Genomic DNA, 21,274 nt, shown 5'->3' on the forward strand with positions numbered 1-21,274 from the left:
GCTCTTTTTTGGATTAGCCTTCCTATAGCAGTTCCCCAATATGCTCTTCTTCAACTTCTCACATTCCACATAAATTCTGTGATTCGTAAAACTAATAAGATGAAAACAAAAGGCTGTGGGATATGAAAATTTTTAAAATTTGAAGGGTTTCCAAATTAAAATTTCCATGGCCTATTCGCACATCTTTTTTGAGTTCTAAACATTAAATAATTGATTAATTACGGCTTTAAGGCATATTAGATTGTAGCCATCTGTTCATTTATATGGTGAACTTATAAAATCATTTACTAATACGTGTTCAAATTTGAAATATAGAATAATAGAGTGAGAGTGAAAATTTTAGTCACTGGAACTGGATGTGCAATATTGTCCATAATAATGTAGTATCTATGATACGGCGAAGTATGTTTGCAAGCGCTGCAGCATGAGTCAAAACTAGGGATCGAATGCATGACAACGTAAATATGATTCACTTCGTATACAAGTTATTGTCTTACCCTTCAAGTTGAATTGCTTTCAGGTTTCTTAATTTCCCATTTAATTAATTGAGTTTATCCTGAATGATGGATGGATTTATGATCCTTATATATTAGTCCAAAAAAATAAAAATAAAAATTGGTTATGAAGTATGAACTTAAGGAAGACATTGATGAAGATCAATTCTTGAAACAAGATAGGCTGTATTTGGTAGTCATCAGAAAAATGTTTATGACGTTTTTTCGTTCTATGGGAATAAAAGAAAACGAAATAAAGTGTTTGGTGTCAACTGAGTGTTTTTCAGTTTTTTTGGAACAAAAAGAGGAAAAAAAAAAAAAAAAAAACGCTAGAGACACAAAATGATAAAACTACGAAACATTGTTCTGTCATTACAGTTTCGTTCCAAATACCAAAAAATGAACAACTAGGGTAATTGTTCCTGAAACAAGTTCACCAAACGCCATTTTTTTTTTTAACGGTATTTTAACACAGAAACTGAAAATTCTGTTTTTGACATAAAACGTTGTTTCTGAAATTGAATGACTACCAAACGCAGCCTTAGTGCTCTTCATTGCTTTCAGTGAAAGTTGAATGATTCTCCACTATAATCCAGTCCATATGATTGTGGGGTCAATATGAACCCACGAGACTAGTCAGACCAAAGGCATGAATACTCATTATTAGAAGAAAAAAAAATCATCGAGAAACAATTTGAGACTTGAATTGACAGATGGAAGTTGTGGAGAATAGAAATAAAGCATATTATTTATTATGACATATGAGAAGACATAAGAGTTTATTTGAGAACCCACATTTTTCATCTGGTCCAACTCCTGGCTCAGGTGTCCTGGGGCAGACTCTTTATGTAATTCCTCTAATAACCCTACACTCTACACTAGACATATCCCCCTATAATCACCTTATTTTATATACCAAATGGTGACCTTATCAATTTCTAAGTATCATAGTAATCAAATTGCCCCACTTTCCATTTCCACTGCCATAGCCTGACCCATGACCACGGCCTTCACCATAACCAGACCCATGTCCTGAACCGCGGCCCTCGCCATGCCCCTCCCCGTAGCCCTCACCATATCCGGAACCAGACCCTTCTCCTTGGCCTTGGCCTGAACCAGATCCAGCTCCACGACCTGAGCCTGAACCAGCACCTGAGCCAGCGCTCGAGCCAGCACCTGAACCAGCAGAAGAACCAGCTGACGACCCGGCACCCGATCCAGCACCAGAACCAGAACCAGAACCAGAGCCTGAGCCACTATCACCACCTAAGCCAAGGCCAGTACCAGTACCAGCACCAAGTCCAACTCCCACACCACCCAAGTCTAATCCCAAGTCCTTCCTAGCTACTCGACTCTCAGCAACAATAGAAGACAGAACAAGTAGCAATGCAAAGAGAGGCTGCGGCTTCAAGCAAGTCATCTCTAGCTGTTTTGATAAACTCAAAGCAGATATGGTGACAAATTAACTCTTGCCTAAAAGGAAGCAGAATGGGAGAATCTTATCAGAAAAATGAAGAGAGAGAGTGAGAGATCAATCTGCTTCTTAGGTGCTGTTCAGAGTTTCTTGTGAGAGCTAGGAAGAGATGGGGTAATCGAGTATTTATAGTTGGTGGGTGCTTAGTGCTCGAAACCGAGTGGGGGCTGAGATGGAGGATTTAATATGGTATGAGTCTACAAGGGCTTCTCGATTAATCCTGCTTGGTGGGGGCTTCTGGTTCGACGACAGAGCTTGAGGTGCAGATTGTTTAGAAAGCTAAGTCTGAGGCCATGAGTGGAGAGGCATTTGCTGCAATACTCCTTCAACATTCGACGCGTTTGAGGTTGATGCCTGCCTATGGGAACCCAGTCAACCGACCCACTATAGTGTGTAGTATGGTTAGGCATTAGTGCCACGCAAGGAACTGCACTTACCTACATTCAATAGATAAGGGACAATGTGGATGGATAAGGATTAATAAATTAAGGATAACTCACATGTTAATTACATATATGGATTGTTAATGATCTAACAAGGGTTGGTTACATTTGAAAAAAAAATTACCAAAAGAAAAGATTGCATTTGAAAAAATAACAAAAGAGTAAAATGATTAATTAAAGCAAACACATAGTTGCAGGGTCAAATTAGAAATTTCATTGTCTTCGGGAAGAATTCCCATTGAACATAATTACAAGGGCATTTCTATTTTATTTTATTTTATTTTGTAAGAGATTAAGTTAAAAAGGACAACAAAAAAAATTACAATGAAAACAGACTAGGATATAAACCAGACCAAACAAACAAAAAAAAGCGAACCCCACCTTTGGCAATGCCATCAGCAGGGACTACATCTCGCAGCTAAGGAGAGTGAAATCTAGGCATACACAGCGTCTAAAGCAATCTCCTCCAAAAGATGGGAATGAAAACACCACTGTAGTCTTTGTCACTCCTGATTTGTTGCATCTTTGGCTAGGAAATCAGCAACCAAGAAAGCTTCTTTGTAGCAATGAGTGATCTTCCAGAAAATTGTGTTTGAGGAAAGGTTTCACAAAAATCCAATCTTAGAGGGAAAACCATAAACTGCTACCTAGTTAGACAGAAATCACCATGAATACCGAGTCAGTTCAATACACAACTCTTAAAACCCAAGTCTGTCTCTTCTTCCCCATCTCTCTCTTCTTTCAGACCACAACCTCCTCTTGAACTACTCGGCAATGGTTGTATCGTTTATCTTTAGCAACAAATTAAAAGATGGGAAATTTTTTTTTTGGGGTAGTGTGCCCCATCGCCTAGACACATGAGGGTGTAATGACCCGTCCGCCCCACACGAAAGGGAAAAATGACTCTTCTGTGAAAGCTTCCTCGTGCACTCCCCCACAGGAAACACTTTTCCTTCAAAGATTTTTCAATTCATATTCCAGTAAAATTGATTTTTCCAATTCTCCGGATCTCAGGTAAGCCATATCGTTTTAATTGAGATTTCTAATATATAGTACTCTTCTTATTTATGCTTCTCTCACACCAAAACCTTAAAGCACCTTCCAATAGGAAAATGGTCATACAACAACAGATTTCACTGCTTGATAGATGTTGACATCCATTAGTATCTTGTCTTTCTCTATGAGTTTTGTGAAGGACGTAATTCCTCTCACATACAATTATATGATCTTGTTATATGTTCATAGAATCACAAATTAAATAATAATAAATCAATAATGCATACCGTTCACTATCGACTATGAAGAATTGGATGCTATTATATCCTTCACGCATCTTTATTCCTACAATCCCAAACATGAACAAAATGGATCCTCTAGGTTTCTTCCACTAGCTCCCCTTAATACTCTTTTGGTGATGGCTCTAATAATGAGAGTAATGTTAAGGTAGAAGGAGGACCTAGAGTTCTATTTAATAGAGTTTGTTCACCCTCCTATCAAGGTGTGCCAAATAGGGTATGATTCTTTTCCCTAATTAGACTGGAAGTGGGTTTTCTATTTAGAATCTAATTCTAAGAGATTGTCATCGATCAATTTCCTAATTGGTATATGGAACAATAATAAAGAATATTCAAGAGAATATTCCTAAAATCTCCAACTTGATCCATATGACCCACATAATAACAATATCAAACATAATTTGGATTCCAACATCATACTACAGTATTTGAAAGTAAACATATCAAATTTATGTCATTACAATCATAATACCGTATTTGAACAAAACCACTAATGTGGATCATGACGGTTATACATCATATAACGATATACTCCCTTCCATTGTCACAACACTAATAACCTCATCCAAACACATGCAAATGTAGGGAATAGATTATAAAAGTCTATTACTAAATGGTCCAACATAATATCTCACATATATTGAATAAAATGTGTACATATAATAACAAAGTGAGAAATATTCAGAAACAACAAATATCATGATTAGTTAAATAAATAAGTAGAAGTGTCTAACATAATATGACCATTACATCAAACTTTACATAAACTCATATCCATTACAAGATCTGTAAAGTGTTTAGGCGCTAATGCTTTGGTCATAGGATCAACAATCATCAAACTTGTCTTGATGTGTGTAATAGACACTTCTTATTTCTGAACTGATTCCTTCACAAAATTGTACTTTGCTCCAATATACTTCCCTTTACTTGAATGTTTGTCATTCTTGGAGTAATATACGATAGAAAAATTATCACAATACATTCTCAGTGGCTTCGAAATGGTATCGACAACCTGAAGTCCTAAGATATAAAGTTTAGTAACCAAATTGTCATAGATGTGGCCTCAAAGCATGCCACAAACTCTACTTCCATAGTAGAAGTAGAGACATAAGTCTGTTTGTTGAACTTCTAAGAAATCACCCCACCTGTAAGTAGAAAGATGTATCTTGATGTAAATTTTCTACTGTCGAGGCATCTTACATAATCAGAGTCTGAATATCCAATCACTTCCAACTGATCAGATGCTCTGTAAGTAAGCATGTACTCCCTAGTCCCTTTTAAATACCTTATCACCTTCTTTGCTGTGACCCAATGATCCATGCCAAGATCACTCACTATCTGCCTAACATACCAGCAACAAAACTGATGTCTGGACAAGTACAACTCATTGCATACATAAGACTCCCTACTATGGAAGAATAGGGTATATCTTTCATTTGTTCTATTTTCAGATCATTCTTTGGGCACTGATTTAGGCTGAACTTATCTCCTTTGATAATGGAAGAAACACCTGGTTTGTAATTCATCTTACTATATCTTTTCAAAACTTTGTTAATATAGGTTTTCTGTGGTAACCCAAGTATCTAGTGAGATCTATCACGAAATATCTCAATGCCGATAACGAAAAAGGCTAAACCCATATTTTTTATTTCAAAGTTCTTAGAGAGAAAGGTCTTTGTATCACTCAACAAACCAAAATCATTACTAACAAATAAAATATCATCCACATATAGGACCAGAAATATAAATTTAGTCCCACTAAGTTTTAGATGTATACACCTATCAAAAGTGTTTTCAATTAATCCGAAGGAAACACTAATGTGGTTAAATTTAATATACAACTGTTTGGAAGCTTGTTTAAGTCCGTATATGGATTTCTTAAGTTTGCACACTAGATTTTCTTTTCCTTATTTACTAAATCCCTTAGGTTGGTATTGTTGTTTTATGGTTGTCCTTTTTGGCAACCCGGCCACGTGGCGGTGATGACTTGGCCAGTTTGGGTGACGTGGATGAAAATGATGATATGGTAGTGTCCAGTGTCACCGATGAGATAACAGAGCCGCTTGGTATGCATGGAGTGGTTTAATACATCATTAATAGGTGGTGCGGGTTTCTGGGTCAAAACTGGAAAAATTAGCCTATTTATGCTCGGGGGCATTTTCGGTATTGAAAATGACATTTTTGGAAGATTGGTTCTTCATAAAAAAGATAGATTGTAATTTACCTAGTCCAGTGCATTTGATTTCGTCACATTCTAATACCGTATGAAGAAGTTACGACTTTTGGGCAGTCGAGGGCAGTTACGGCATTGAAGATGAATTTTTTAAAGGAAGTGTTCTCCATGTAACAATACGATAAAAATCCAATCTTTCCAACGGTTCTAATTTTGTCGCATTTCGATTCTGTATGAAAAAGTTGCATCATTGGAAAGGTTTAGGGGCATTTTGGTCTTTTTATATGATTGAGTCAGATGATTAAGTCTTCTGGAAAGTCGTAGTGCGTCTAGTTACGGTTCCAACGCACTTATTTATCTCGATTGGATATCATATGAAAAATTTATAAGTGTTTCCGTGAAGCCAGTTCGAAAATCTGAACTAGAAAATCAACAGATGCTCTCGGTGTTGGGTGGATTTTCTGGATTTTAATTTTGAAATTTCAAGGACTTTGGTGTAATTTCAAGGTTTTAAAGGTCTGAGTTGATAAGGAGTTTTTGGCATTAAAGTTTATAGAAGCAGGGGCTTATGTGTATATAAGAGAATCAGAGGGATCCTTAATACACGGCTCAGATTGAGCCATGTCGGTCAGATTCCAATCTGACGGTTCGTACAAGAGCTTGCGTTGAAGATGCTTATCCGAGTTTCTCATTGGTGGAGTGTATTAGATATGATGGTCTGGCGCTACACCATATTGCATTGACTAGTGTGTGTCGCATGTGCATCATCACCGAAGCTTAGATTATAATCCCTTAGATTTTGATCAAGTAGATCTTATAGATCCAGATCTAAGTAGATCTTATAGATCAAGATCTAATGGTCTATAAATGATTCTCCTATATGGATTAAGTCGACATAGATTCGGAATATACGCTGATGTAGCCAATCCGTGGTCGACAACACTTCTGACGATGTCAGTGCTACGTCATGATGACATCATCGAGATTCAAATCTAATGGTTTGGATCTATTTTCCGTTAGTTTAATCCGACGGCTTAGATTATAAGATCTTTTATATGAGATCTACGGTCAGATTTCACCCCTGTAGCGCACCGCCGGTGTAGCCTACGCCACCCCTACAAAGATTCTATTTCAGGCTATCTCATTGCTCTAACTTCAAATGGTCATATCTCCCTCATTTTAACTCGGATTTGGGTGAACCAAGTTGTTGCTTCTTCGTTTTTTCAAGCCCTACACCATGGTAGCAAAAAAAAATGAGTTTTGAGTGAAGGACGGCTATGATTTTGGTATGCGAAGTTTTCCTTTTGATGGGTGATCATTGAATGAGGTTTATTGCTTGATGGAAGGTGTCTTTATTCCATTAAAGTGGGTTTGAGAAGGTAGTTGAGTGTTCTTGATGTTTCATTGATCAAAAGTAAAGAGAAAAGAGAAAAGAAGAGAGGGTTTTTCTATTTATGCTTCAAAGTGCAAGAAGACAAGGGAGAAGACTTGTGAGATGCCATGGCCATGTTGAGCATACTTGAAGATTCAAGTCTCTTACTCTAGAGGGGAGTTGATGATTCCAGTGTGTAGAGACTATGCTCTGAGACAACTCTGCTAACAACAAACAAGGGTTGTGAGATTTTCTAACCCTAGAATTTACATTATATGTATAAATGATAATATGTATGTATGTTAGGGTTAGTTATGGATGAATGTTTATATGTTGGGTTAGTTTTGGATGAACTATAAGCATGCTAACTAGTTGTGGATGTCTTTACTAGGCAAGGCTTAACTGTAGGGCATTGATATAAGCCCAAATTTACTGTATTATTTATTGAATGCTTAGTGGGTGCTAAGCACCGGGAGTGGGTGCTCCCGTGTAGTGGGTGCTACACATTGTACCGATACTATGAGTGCCATCTCAGCTTCGACTTGAGAAAATTGGGTGTAAGTGTTCCCGACTGTGGGTGCAGTCAAAAGTAGTGTATTGAGTAGATATGAAGCTTTTACAGGCACTACTCCGGGGATGTAGGCAAATTGCTGAACCTCGTAAAAACCCTGTGTTGTAGGTGTATTGGTATGCATGAAATGATTTGATACATCCTTAGTATGTAGTACAGGTTTCTGGGTCAAAACTGGAAAAATTAGCCTACTTACCCTCAGGGGCATTTTTGGCAGTGAAAATGACATTTTTGGAAGATCATTTCCATGAAAAAGATAGATTATAATTTATCTAGTCCAGTACATCTGATTTTGTCGCATTCTGATATCATATGAAGAAGTTACGGTATTTGTGGCAGTCAAGGGCAATTTCAGTATTGAAAATGAATTTTTTAAAGGAAGTGTTCTCCATATAACGATACGAAAAAAATCCGATCTTTCCAATGGTTCTGATTTCATCACGTTCTGATTCCGTATGAGAAAGAGGCATCATTGGAAAATTCTAGGGGCATTTTGGTCTTTTTACATGGCTAAGTCAGATGATCGGGTCTTCTGAAAAGTCGTAGAGTGTCCAGTTAGGTTCCAACGCACTTCGTTTCATCTCGATTGAATATCTTAAGAAAAAGTTATAAGTGTTTCCATAAAACCAGTTCGAAAATCCAAATCGAAAATTCATCAGTTGCTTTCGGTGTTGGGTGTATTTTTTGGAATTTATTTTTGAAATTTGAAGGGCTTTTGTGTAATTTCAAGATTTTGAAGGTCTGAGTTGCAAGGGGTCTTTAAGCATTGAAATATATGAAGCAGGGCTCATGTGCATATAAGAGAATTAGAGGGATCCTTAATACACAACTTAGATTGAGCCACGTTGGTCAGATTCAGATCTGACGTTTCGTGCAAGAGCTTGCGTTGAAGATGCTTACCCGAGGCTTCTCATTGGTGGAGTGTATTAGATATGATGGTCTGGCACTACACCATATTGCATTGACTAGTGTGTGTCGCATGTGCATCATTACCAAAGCTTAGATTCCAATCCCTTAGATCTGGATCAACTAGATCTTATAGATCTAGGTCTAATGGTCTCTAAATGATTCTCCTTTATGGGTTAAACCAACAACCTTCCAGAATATGCGCTGATGTGGCCAATCCGTGGTCGACAACGCCTCTGATGATGTCAGCACCTACGTCATCGAGATTTAAAACCTATGGTTTAGATATATTGCCTATTGGTTGAATCGAACGGCTCAGATTAAGAGATACCTTTTGATGAGATCTACGGTCAGATCTGTGCCTCTGTTGCGTGGGCCGCTGGCATAGCCTACGCCACTCCTATGAAGATTTCATTTTAGGCTATCTCATTGCTCCAACTTCAAATGGTCATATTTCTCTCATTTTAGCTCGGATTGGGTGAACCAAGTTGCTACTTCTTTGTTTTTTTCAAGCCCTACACCATGGTAGCAAGAAAAATGAGTTTTGAGTGAAGGAAGGCTATGGTTTTGGTATGAGAAGTTTTCCTCTTGATGGGTGATCATTGAATGAGGTTTATTGCTTGATGGAAGGTGTCTTTACTCCATTAAAGTGGGTTTAAGAAGGTAGTTGAATGTTCTTGATGTTTTATTGATCAAAAGCCAAGAGAAAAGAGAAAAGAGAAAAGAAGAGAGGGTTTTTCTATTTGTGCTTCAAAGTGCAAGAAGACAAGGGAGAAGACTTGTGAGATGCCATGGCCATGTTGAGCATACTTGAAGATTCAAGTCTCTTACTCTAGAGGAGAGTTGAGGATTCCAGTGTGTAGAGACTATGCTCTGAGACAACTCTGCTAACAACAAACAAGGGTTGTGAGATTTTCTAATCCTAGAATTTACATTATATGTATATATGATAATATGTATGTATGTTAGGGTTAGTTATGGATGAATGTTTATATGCTGGGTTAGTTGTGGATGAACTGTAAGCATGTTAACTAGTTGTGGATGTATTTGTTAGGCAAGGCTTAACTGTAGGGCATTGATATAAGCCCAAATTTACTGTATTATTTATTGAGTGCATAGTGGGTGTTAAGCACCGGGAGTGGGTGCTTCCGTGTAGTGGGTGTTACACATTGTACCGGCACTACAAGTGCCATATCAGCTTCGACTTGAGAAAATTGGGTGTGGAGTAGTGTATTGAGTAGGTACGAAGCCTTTACAGGCACTACTCCGGGGATGTAGGTAAATTTTCAAACCTCGTAAAAACCCTGTGTTGTGGATGCTTGTTGTTTGTATTTTATATTAAAGTGTGTGAAATGTGGAATGGGTGTGCACACTTGGAAGTGCCTATGAGAGGTTGAGTGTAGATACGACTGTGTGCAAATAGGGGCAGGTATATCAGGTTTTTCTTGGCCAGACATCAGACAGGTTTTTGGGGATCAAAATTGGACTCACTAATTCACCCCCCTCTCAATGACTGCCGGGTTACAACCAGTGTTATCAATTCGACCGAATAATTCACGAATTATTCGGCCGAACCGAATTTTCCCGAATTTTACCAAAAATTCTGACCGAATCCGAATTAAAAATAAAATTTGGTAAAATTCACGATTTTTTCAAAAGTGAATATAAAACACGAATAATTTGGACCGAACCGGATTAAACTGAATTATTCGGTCCACTTAAACAGTATTTAAAAAAAAAAAAAACCCAATAAGCTTTTTTGACCGCTTTTTTGACCGAATCTTTAAATTAATCAATCGAATTATTCCAAATAATTCTCCGCCCGAATAATTCCCGAATCCGAATTTGCTAACTATGGTTACAACAGGTTCATGTAGACTTCCTCATCTAAATCCCCATTCAATAATGCAGTTTTCACATCCATTTGGTGAAGCTCTAGATCATAATGAACCACTAATGCCAATATGATTCTCAGAGAATCCTTCTTAGAGACAGGAAATAAGGTGTCATGGTAATCAATAACTTCTTTCTGAGTGAATCCCTTCGCAACGAGTCTAGCTTTATATCTCTCAATATTACCCTTCAAGTCTCGTTTGTTTTTAAATACCCATTTACAACCAATCGCCTTAAAGCTTGTTGGTAATTTAACGAGATCTCAGACATCATTGTCACTCATGGACTTCATCTCATCTTTCATGGCATCTACCCATTTAAGAGAATCATTATCATTTATGGCATGTGAAAAGGTTGATGGGTCATTTTTTATTCCAATATCAGATTCAGATTTTTGGAGATATACTATATAGTCATCCGGAATGGCCAACCTCCTAACTCTCTGAGGTCTTCTTTAAATTTCCGATTGAGAAACATTCATAGTATTATCAGTGATAACTACATCATGAAGTGATACATCTTCAATAGTTTGTTGTTCTATAGGATCATTTTCATTAGTCTCCTATGGGACAACATCATCATGATGAATATGTATATCTTCTATAATTTATTGTTCGACAAGATCATTATAAACAGTTATCTGTGGAATAACAATATTATTACGATATACATAAGTCGGTAGGAAAATTCGACGATCTTCAAATACATCATTACATGGCTTCTCACTCTCACTAATGTTAACAACCTCTAAGAATCTAGCAGTTTGAGTTTCCACAATTTTAGTATTGTGTGAGGGTGCATAAAACCAGTAACCCTTTGACCATTGACAATAACTAATAAAATAACAACTTATGGTTTTAGGGTAAAGTTTTCTTTCATGGGGACTGTGCAATTTAGCTTTAGCAAGATAGCCCCATACATGGAAATGCCCTAAACTAGGCTTCCTTCAATTCCATAACTCTGTAAGGAAAAATACATTTTTGATCTCTCTTTCTTTTTTTGCTCTTTTGCTCCTTCTCACCTCTGGTCTCCTTAGTAGGGGTGAATGGATTAAATGGTCTCTAAACATGGTCTGGCGATTATTGCGGGGATGGGGGAAGTATGATGTTTGGAGTAGCCATCTAGGATTTAGGGCCTAGAACCCTATGGTGGAGCCTAATTTTGATCAAGGGATCGAGCTCGAATAGGGGGTTGGATTCCTGTGAAAGGAAGGAACCCCTGAATTTGACTTCATACTTTGGTCTGTTCTAAAAATAGGGGTCCGTGTCAGGTTACGAGTGTGGGAAGGTGTTAAGCACCCACCTCGCCCAGAATTTCCGGTCTTTCTACCAGAAACTTGGATTTTTATTATTCTGCCCCAAGAATTTTAACAGTCTAAGCTAGCACAAAAGTCCTATTATATGAAATAACGTAAATATATATACATAAACTTGTTTGAAATGATTCCACATGAAATAATAAAATTTACATAAAATAATGAAAAATGCAATTATCTTATCTACATACACGTGCAATGCTCTATGATAGAAAAATCATAATCGTTATTTCATGTGAGGAACACATGCGGTAACACATGAAATGATGAAACGAATTACATTTAATGAATAAATACTAAAATTAATATATGAAACTATAATAGTAAATCATTATTTTATGCAATAAACACATAAAACAATATATACAGAAATGAGGCAAATGAAATTACAATATAGTATCTACATGATAATGACGATGAAAATAGTGAATTTTTCGATAATTTTCCTCGACTCAGGGGCAACGATTTAATTTTCATCTCTCTTTCTTGGGGAAATTAAAAACTTCTAGCACTTGAGTAAGAAAGTTGACAGGGCTTCTTTGCTTGGGTGTGACTACGAATTCTGGTTTTTGAGAATCTGAATAGGGCTTCCAGAATCAGCTCTAGAAATTTGGGCAGGGCTTTCGTGCCGTATTCTGAGGGTTGGAATCAGCTCTGAAATTTTTGTGCAGAGCTTCCACGCCATATTTCTAGGGTTGAAATCAGCTCAAGAAATTTGAACAGAGCTTCCGCGCCATATTTCTAGGGCTGGAATTAGCTCGAAAATTTTGGATAGAGCTTCCACGCTGTATTTCTAGGGTTGGAATCAGCTCGAGAATTTTGGGCAAAGCTTCAGCGTCGTATTTCTAGGGTTGGAATCAACTTGGGAATTTTGGGCAAAGCATCCGTGCTATATTTCTAGGGTTGGAATCAGCTCGAGAATTTTGGGCAGAGCTTCTGCACGATAATAAAAGTGTTTAATTTAAATAAAAAGAACTTGAACATGAGTTCAGTACTAACTTGATATGGATGACGTGGACTCCGTCAACTTCAATAAGCTTGGCTCGGTCCATTCTTTTTCTTTCCTCTCTCTCTCTCTCTCTCTCTCTCTCTCTCTCTCTCTCTTGTAAAGCCTCTAGAATAATTTTTTTTTCTTCAGGGGTTCTCCTCTATTTTTTTTCTGGGGTTTTACAATGACCTGGGTCACTATATATAGAGGGGAGGAGGGGTAGTGGTGTAAAAAGCCTAAAAGAGGGCCAAATCCGTGTAAGCCCCTCTCAAATCTGTGTAAGGGCTTACATGGATTTGGTAAGTCCTTACAAATCCATGTAAGGCCTTACACAGATGTGTAAGGTCTTACACGGATCCCCCCTGTGTCATCTCGTTGTGTGGAAAAAAAGATACGTGTCACCCCGTTACGTATTGAAAAAGTACGTGGCACTCCGTGAGGCTTTGAAAAACCCTGTGCACCCTCTTACACCTCCAGATACTCCCCTAGACTGGGCGGTTACTCCCTAGCCTGGGCGGCAGTAGTCTTTGGTGGAAATCTTATCATGTAGGTTGGTCGGCAAGATAGGGTTTGGTTTAGGGTGGTTTGGTTTGGTTTAGGTTTAGGTTTAGGTTTAGGTTGGGTTTAGGATTTGATTTAGGCTTCAATTTAGGTTAGAGGTTTTGGTTCGGGTTTAGTTTAGGGTTTAATTTAGGTTATGGTTTTGGTTCAGATTTAGGATTTAGTTTAGGGTTTAATTTAGGTTAAGGGTTTTGGTTCGGGTTTAGGGTTTGATTTAGGGTTTAATTTAGGGTAGGGTTTTGGTTCGGGTTTAGGATTTGGTTTAGGGTTTAATTTAGGTTAGGGGTTTTTATTTGGGTTTAGGGTTTGGTTAGGTTAGGGTTTGGGTTCGGGTATAGGATTTGGTTCAGGGTTTAATCTAGGTTAGGGGCTTTGGTTTGGGTTCAGGGTTTGGTCTGGTTCAATGTTTGGTCTGGCTTAGGGTTTAGTCTAGTTTGGTTTAGGATTTGGTTTGGTTTGGTTGGGTTCAGGGTTTGGTTTGGTTTTAGGTTTGGTCTGGTTTAAGGTTTAGTCTGGTTCAGGGTTTGGTCTAGTTCAGGGTTTGGTCTAGTTCAGGGTTTGGTCTGGTTTAGGGTTTGGTCCGATTTAGGGTTTGGTCCGGTTTAAGGTTTTGTTCGGTTTAGGGTTTGATCTAGTTTAGGGTTTGGTTTGGCTTAGGGTGTGGTTTGGTTTAGGGTTTGGTTTATTCTAGTTTAACTGGTTTAAAGTTCAAGTAAGCATTATGGCACACCTGGGTATCCGTTTTTTTCATACAAGATATCAATGAGACCATATTTCTGAATACTTTCCAATGATACAGGAATCGAGCACCTGCTAGGCTCAATTGTCATCTTCTAGCAAAAGGTATTAATGACCACTTTCAATCACCCTCTCTGCATCATTAATAATATCGGGTTTGACCAATCACAAGTTCTGGGATAATATAGACTTGTGCCAAAAATTTAACTTCTTTCCGAAAGAGAAAATATATGTCTCCTCATTACCTGTAATTCATTATCGCCAAGGGGGGACAAAATTTGGTGTCTGCAAACTCGTAAGGAGTTTTAGAAACTGACTTACTAGGAACCCGGTTCAAGATATACACAGTTGTCTTTAATGCTTCACTCATAAGAATTCAGGCAATGAGGAGTTGCTTATCATGCTACGTACCATTTTTATAATGGCATGATTGCATCTTTTTGCAACCCCATTTTTTTCAGGTGTACAAGGAGTTGTGTATTCAGGGGTTATACCTTTCAACTTAAGGAATCGGGCAAATGGTCCTTCACTTTGCCCTACATCAGTATGTTTACCATAATATTCACCCCTCTATTAGATCTTGCAGTTTTGATATTTCTGTCTAACTTGTTTTCGACTTCAACAAAGAACACTTCAAAAGCATTCAAAGTATCAGATTTTTCTTTTAATAAGTAGATATAACAATATCGTGAGTTACCATCAATGCAGGTGATGAAATATTTTTCATCAGTTATACAAGGATCAAAGTGACCACAAATGTTAGTGTGTATTAGTTCCAGAAGTGAATTGGTCTTTTTGACAGTAACTTTATTTGTCTTAGATTGCTTACCTTTAATGCAATCTATACAAGTGGTAAAGTCAGTGAAGTCTAAATTTGATAATATTTGATGTTTCACTAACCTCTCCATTCTAGGTCTAGAAATATGACCTAAACATCTATGCCATAAGGATGAGGAATCATCATTGTTGGATTTACGCTTTGATCCAACATTCACATGCAGGTTAAGAATGGATTTAAAAAAATAGATCCAAATTAAGTTTATAAAGACTAATCACATAAATATCCAGTACAAACTAGATTGGTGTCTTTTAAAATGTTTACAACTTTATCACCAAAAGTAAACTTAAAACAGTCACAATCAAGTCTTGATAATGAAACTAAATTTCTAGAAATAGAAGGAATATAAAGAGTATTCATAAGGTCCAAATGGAATTCGGTATCCAAAATGAGTCTATAAGTGCCGATAGATCAGACTTCAGACTCTTGTCGGTTTCCTATGTAGATGGCGTTCTCACTTTGATTTGGTTTTTGGGTTATAAGAAAGTCTTGCATAGAATTAGAGATATGAACAGTTGCTCCTGACTCAATCCACCAAGTATTACAAGGAACATCAACAAGATTGGTTTGAAAATATACTAAGATAGAATCATTACCCTTCGTTTTAAACCAAGTTTTACGATTTTGACAGTCTTTCTAAAGGTGTCCTACTTTCTTACAAAAGAAACACTTTAACTTGTCAGTTTTCTTTTCCTTATCATCAGAATTTGGATTGAAGGCTTTCTTTGATGCACTGTTCTTCTTAAAATTTCTTATCTTCTTTTTATTCTGGTTGGATACAAAATTGACCACTTGGCTTCCCTCATCATTCATTCTCCTTTCCTCCTGGACACATATACTCTGAAGTTCATTCAGAATCCACTTATCTTTATTTGTATTGTAGTGGATCTTGAATGCTCCAAAACGAGGAGGAAGTGTCAAAATGATTTGGACAAGATAACCTTCATTTATTACCAATTCGAGAGGTTCTAGGTGTGCACAGATACTTACCATTTTAGAGATATGGTCATTTACCCCATTAGTACTAGTATACTTCATTGTTACTAGTTTGGTCATCAAAGTCCCAGTCAAAGATTTATCAGCAGTAGCAAAAACGGTTTTCTACATTGGTTAGGTATTCCTTTACATTTTCAGAAGTTGGTATGGAGCTTTTGATAGTCTTGCTAATCGTCTTCATAATATATAAAAGGCAAAGACGGTTGGAACACTCCCACCAATCATGTAATATAACCTCATCATCAGTGCTCTCATCAGTGAGAGCAGTTGGTTTCTCATTACGCAATGTATAATCATGATCCATGATAGCAAAGTAATAAATAAGTTCTTTATGTCAGTCATTAAAGTTTGACCCATTCAGAAGTGACACGTTATTCGAAATAAAGATAGGTGTTAAACCTATGAACAAAAGTAAATAATATATGCTTATCAAACGTCATGCTTTGAGTTTCAATAATAGAATATTAAAATTATAGAAAATTAACCTATTGCATCATTACAATCTATCATGTGGGATCGAGATGGTAACATGCTAGTGATTTTTATATTAGATGGAAGACATTATTAGAGCAAAATATTTAAGTCATCAAAATGGTTAAATAAGACGTATACATGTGGTATTCCCATCCTAATTAACCATTAAACTATCTCATACAGATCATTGCAATCAATCAAGAATATATACTTGTGGATATTCCTATCCTATTTTATCTCATACAAATCATTGCAGTCAATCAATAATATATACAAGTGGATATTCTCATTCTATCTCAACTATAACATAACAATCATCATAAGGCCCTAAAATTTATAATTCAAATTGAATATATATGATACGATTATGTCTAAGGCTAACATATATAATTATTGCCATTAAGAAAATTTGTACCTATGGATACTCCCATTTAACTTAATTACAAACTCATTTGTTACTCAAATTCATTAAATGTGTGTATATCACATTTTTATGTTTAGGGCCAAAAAAATAATCAATGCAACTAAGAAATGATATGTACCTGTAGATACTCCCATTTGATCCAATTGCATGATCAATAATGTCTTAAACCCTATTTAAATTCAATGCGTATATCACACTATATGTCTAGAGCCAAAGTTATAATCAATGCAACCAAGAAAAAAATGTGTACATGTAGATACTCTCATTCAACCCGATTGCATGATCAATGATGTCCTAAACTCATTTAAATTGAATATGATATACATCCAAAAATTATACTCTTCAATTTAAATATAATTTTAATCAGTATCCTCTCAAAAAAAATTTCAACATTGCATATATGCATCAATTTATAAATATTTTTTTACATAAATAGTCTCTCAAACTAATGGAAACTAAAAATAGAAATAATAAATAATCATCAATAGAAACATAAGAATGTGATTTCAAATATGGTATAATTAAATCAATGTGAAATGCTACTATTAGATAATAAAAAGTGAAAGAGTACAGATTTGATGAAATTATTAGTGCACATAAAAAAATTTGTTTCAAAATAAATCTCCTAATATTGATGAACCAATATACCTAAATTGGAATCAAGAACAAAGGCACAACCTGTAGCTCTGATACCACTTGAAGGACGTAATTCCTTCCACATACAATTATATGATGTTGCCATATGTTCATAGAATTACAACTTAAATAATAATAAATCAACGATGCATACTATTCACCATCGACTATGAAGAATTAGCTGTCATCATATTTTTCACGTATCTTTATTCCTGTAATCCCAAACACGAACACAATGGATCCTCTAGGTTTCTCCCATTAGTTCTCCTTAATGCTCTCTTGGTGATAATTCAAATAATGAGAGTAATGGTAGGGTAGAAGGAGGACCTAGAGTCATATTTAATAGAGTTTGTACACCCTCCAATCAAGGTGTGCCAAATAGGGTATGACTATTTTCCCTAATTAGACTGGGGGTAAGTTTTCTATTTGAAATCCAATTCTAAGATATTGTTATCGGTCATTTCCTAATTGGTATATGAAACAATAATAAAGAGAATATTCTTACATTTTGCCTCAAGGAATGAGAGGGGTTATGCTAGTTATTTAAAGCAACTTACAAAACATTAGTGTGTTCACTAGTTATTAAAATCAATTTCTGTTTAAACTTTGAATTGTCAAGATCAGTGAAATAGAATTCAAGATTGTCTTTTGGTATGCATTCCCATTCTACAAATGTATATTCTCATTCTTATAATGTAGGATGCATTCTTAATTGAGAAAGAGAATATTGTTTGGATATATGCTTGGCTAAGATGTATTCTTCATCAAGAATACTCAAGCATTTCATCAAACACTTCATAGGCAAAATATGTTATTCATAATTCATTCCCTTAGTAACACGATCATCTTAGACATGCAGTGATATCTCAACCCTGAGATTCATGAAATAACTACCAATACGTGAAGTTCCTCAGAGGTAATTCTTCAGTCTGATGATCATCATCTATTCCTTCATTGAAACTGAGAGCAAAGCTTATCGAGCCGAGTGTCTAGACCTCTACAATCCCATGAGAAAAGATTTTGGCATTTTTCTTTTAATTTTGGGAAATATAAACCCTAGATTTCAACAACTTTGATAAAGCTTTGACAAGCCTCAACTTATCTGCATCTTCAAGTTGTTCATTCTGTCCATTGCTAAAGCAATAAGAAAAGCAAGAGTTTATCTAAACTTGTGCTTTGTAAATAGAGAAAGACATATAGAGGATCGAGAATTTGCCTCGGTAGCTTTCCACTCAGCGGATGGATCTGGTTGTGGTACGCATCGATCCATAAGTGTTCCTAATCCTAATGGGTCTATGATAACCACAAGTGGGCGGCCCAAGAAGGAACCGTAGCTGTTTAATCAGGGTTTCTAACCTAATCTCAAGAGCTCTCTCTCTCTCTCTCTCTCTCTCTCTCTCTCTCTCTCTCTCCCCCCTATTCCCCGATCCCTTATTTGCTTTCTGTTTTACATGCTTCAGCAATGGAGAATGAGAATGCAAATCACATTCATCTTGCACACAGATTACATTTTACAAATAAAAAAGAGAGATTGAAGAAGGGACAATAGAGAGAATATCAAATGAGGAGTTAAAGTGTAGTTTATTTATACTTTTATAACAAAAAAAATTTGAAGGAATCAACAAAAGCTAAACAAATTAAATAGAGAGATTAGTATGTATCTTTTACAAATTGGGTTTCATGATATCATTTTCCATATAACAGGTATTGGGAAGCCTTGTGCAATTTCATCTCCATATGTAAACACGTCCATCTCCTACAAACAATCATCAATCTATATCATCAGTTAGTATACTTATTAAGCGTTCACCTGCATTGTCTTGACAGACATCATTGCCAACAGGAGAGGAGCTTCGGATTGCGAACTTCTTTCCAATAAATGGAGTCGCGAATAAAATTAGGGTTGAGGTCATGGATTTCAAGCTGAGTCCTACTGCCACTATAATTCCTACAAACTTCATTATTTACTCTTCATCCTAGTCTCACTTTTCAATTTGTAGAATATAAAATATGGAAGTAATTTTGTCTCGACGAGTCCAAAGTGAAGGATGATGCGAGAATAAGAATGCAAAACTGATCCAAGAGCCCATTATAGAATGAGGCCAATTCTCAATCCCATTATAAGAGTTTAAAGTGGAAACCTAAACTAAATAGTATTTTTGTCATTCTATAATACATTCTAGACCTTGAGTGTTTTATGAGAATGCATACCTAACATAGTCCAAGAGTAACTCATTGAGATAGATTATATAATGAAAAAAGTTTGGTATGCCTAAGTGAAGAATATTTAACAAAAACATTCATTTTATTATAATATATATGGAAAAAGAAGCCTAAAAGGCAGCGTGGTCCTTGCGCCTAGACATAGAGTAAGGAGATATGACCACCCCACCCCTCATGAAAAGGAGAAAACCTGCCCCTATTGATGCTTCCACATAGGGGTGTCAACCGGTCGGGCCGGGCCAATCTCGGTCAAGCTTAATCGAGCTTGACCACTTGGAAGCCTTGCATCGTGAATGCCCGTTTACTTTGAGCTTGACCACTTGGAAGCCTTGCATCGTGAATGCCCGTTTAAGTAAACGGGCCTAGCTTTGGGGGGCATGATACGATTTATAATTGGGTCGGTGGTGTCAGGCTTTAATCGGGCTTCCTTAAACTGGTCTTAACAGAGCCTTAATCGGGCTACAGACCTATTTAAGTCTGAACAGGCTTTAAACGTGCCTACCCTAAAATTCTTTTCTTAAGTTGGTTGAATGCCTAGAAATATGCAAATCTTAAATAAAAAAGAGAAATACTATGAGATTATGGTTGTTCTTATAAAGAAAAATAAGAGATTATGACCCTTATAACTTACAAAATAAAGCTTAATTAAATCAAATCTTATTACAAATCAAATGATAAGAAAGCTTAATTTGTTTTTTACTAGTAATGGCAAAATAGAAATTTTATGTAGTATTAAAGGGGGTCGGGATGAGTCGGGCTACAATAAATCGGTTCAAGTGGGGCATATAAATGTGTCAGATCGGTCAGCGCCTGACGGACTAGCTACTTGCACCGTGAACGCCCGATTAATTAACATGTCGGGCTTAATCGGGCCAGTCCATGTCAGGTTGTAAACATATCGGGCTCGATCGGGCGTACCGGTGCAGGCTTAGAATTGACACCCCTACTTTCACATGTGTTCCCATTGGCTCATGCACTGGTGTATGCTAGCGCATTACCTAGGAATAAGGCATACTAGCATCTATTGGCCGTTAGATGCAACATAAAAAATCTCAACCGTTTCTAACCATTGTCTTACATGATTTGCCCAATGCCACAGCTCCACGGTTTCTTCCTCCTCCTCTTCCTCCTTCCTCTCTGTCTCCTGCTGCGCCTTCCATTCCAGAAATTTATTGATCCCCGCTCTCTCTCTCTCTCTCTCCAGAGGACGCTACCAGGCCATGAATAGCAATTTTATTTAAAACGATAGCCCGGATCTGCCCCAAATTTTTTCTCTATTAAATTTCAATGGCGTTTGTTCCATATTGCATTTCATTTTCTATCTTCCTCAAAAATATAAAGAGTGAAAAAAATTATTCCACCAAAAATAGTGGAGAATTCCACACAAATATATCATTCTTCACCCTCGATTGCAGGCACATAGCGAAATGGAAGAGAAAGCAGAAGAACAGAGAGAGAAA

The 21,274-nt window shown here is 36.7% G+C and overlaps 1 protein-coding gene across 1 annotated transcript; it reads right to left on the reverse strand.

Annotated features, from left to right (window-relative positions):
• Positions 1–1,247: 1,247 nt before the first annotated feature.
• Positions 1,248–2,045, reverse strand: LOC122073255 (glycine-rich cell wall structural protein 2-like). The gene has a single exon (XM_042637807.1). The coding sequence runs from the start codon at positions 1,912–1,914 to the stop codon at positions 1,426–1,428; it is 489 nt and encodes a 162-aa protein (XP_042493741.1). The 5' UTR covers positions 1,915–2,045; the 3' UTR covers positions 1,248–1,425.
• Positions 2,046–21,274: the final 19,229 nt, after the last annotated feature.

The sequence above is a fragment of the Macadamia integrifolia genome, chromosome 3 (assembly GCF_013358625.1).
Source record: "Macadamia integrifolia cultivar HAES 741 chromosome 3, SCU_Mint_v3, whole genome shotgun sequence".
NCBI lineage: Eukaryota > Viridiplantae > Streptophyta > Magnoliopsida > Proteales > Proteaceae > Macadamia > Macadamia integrifolia.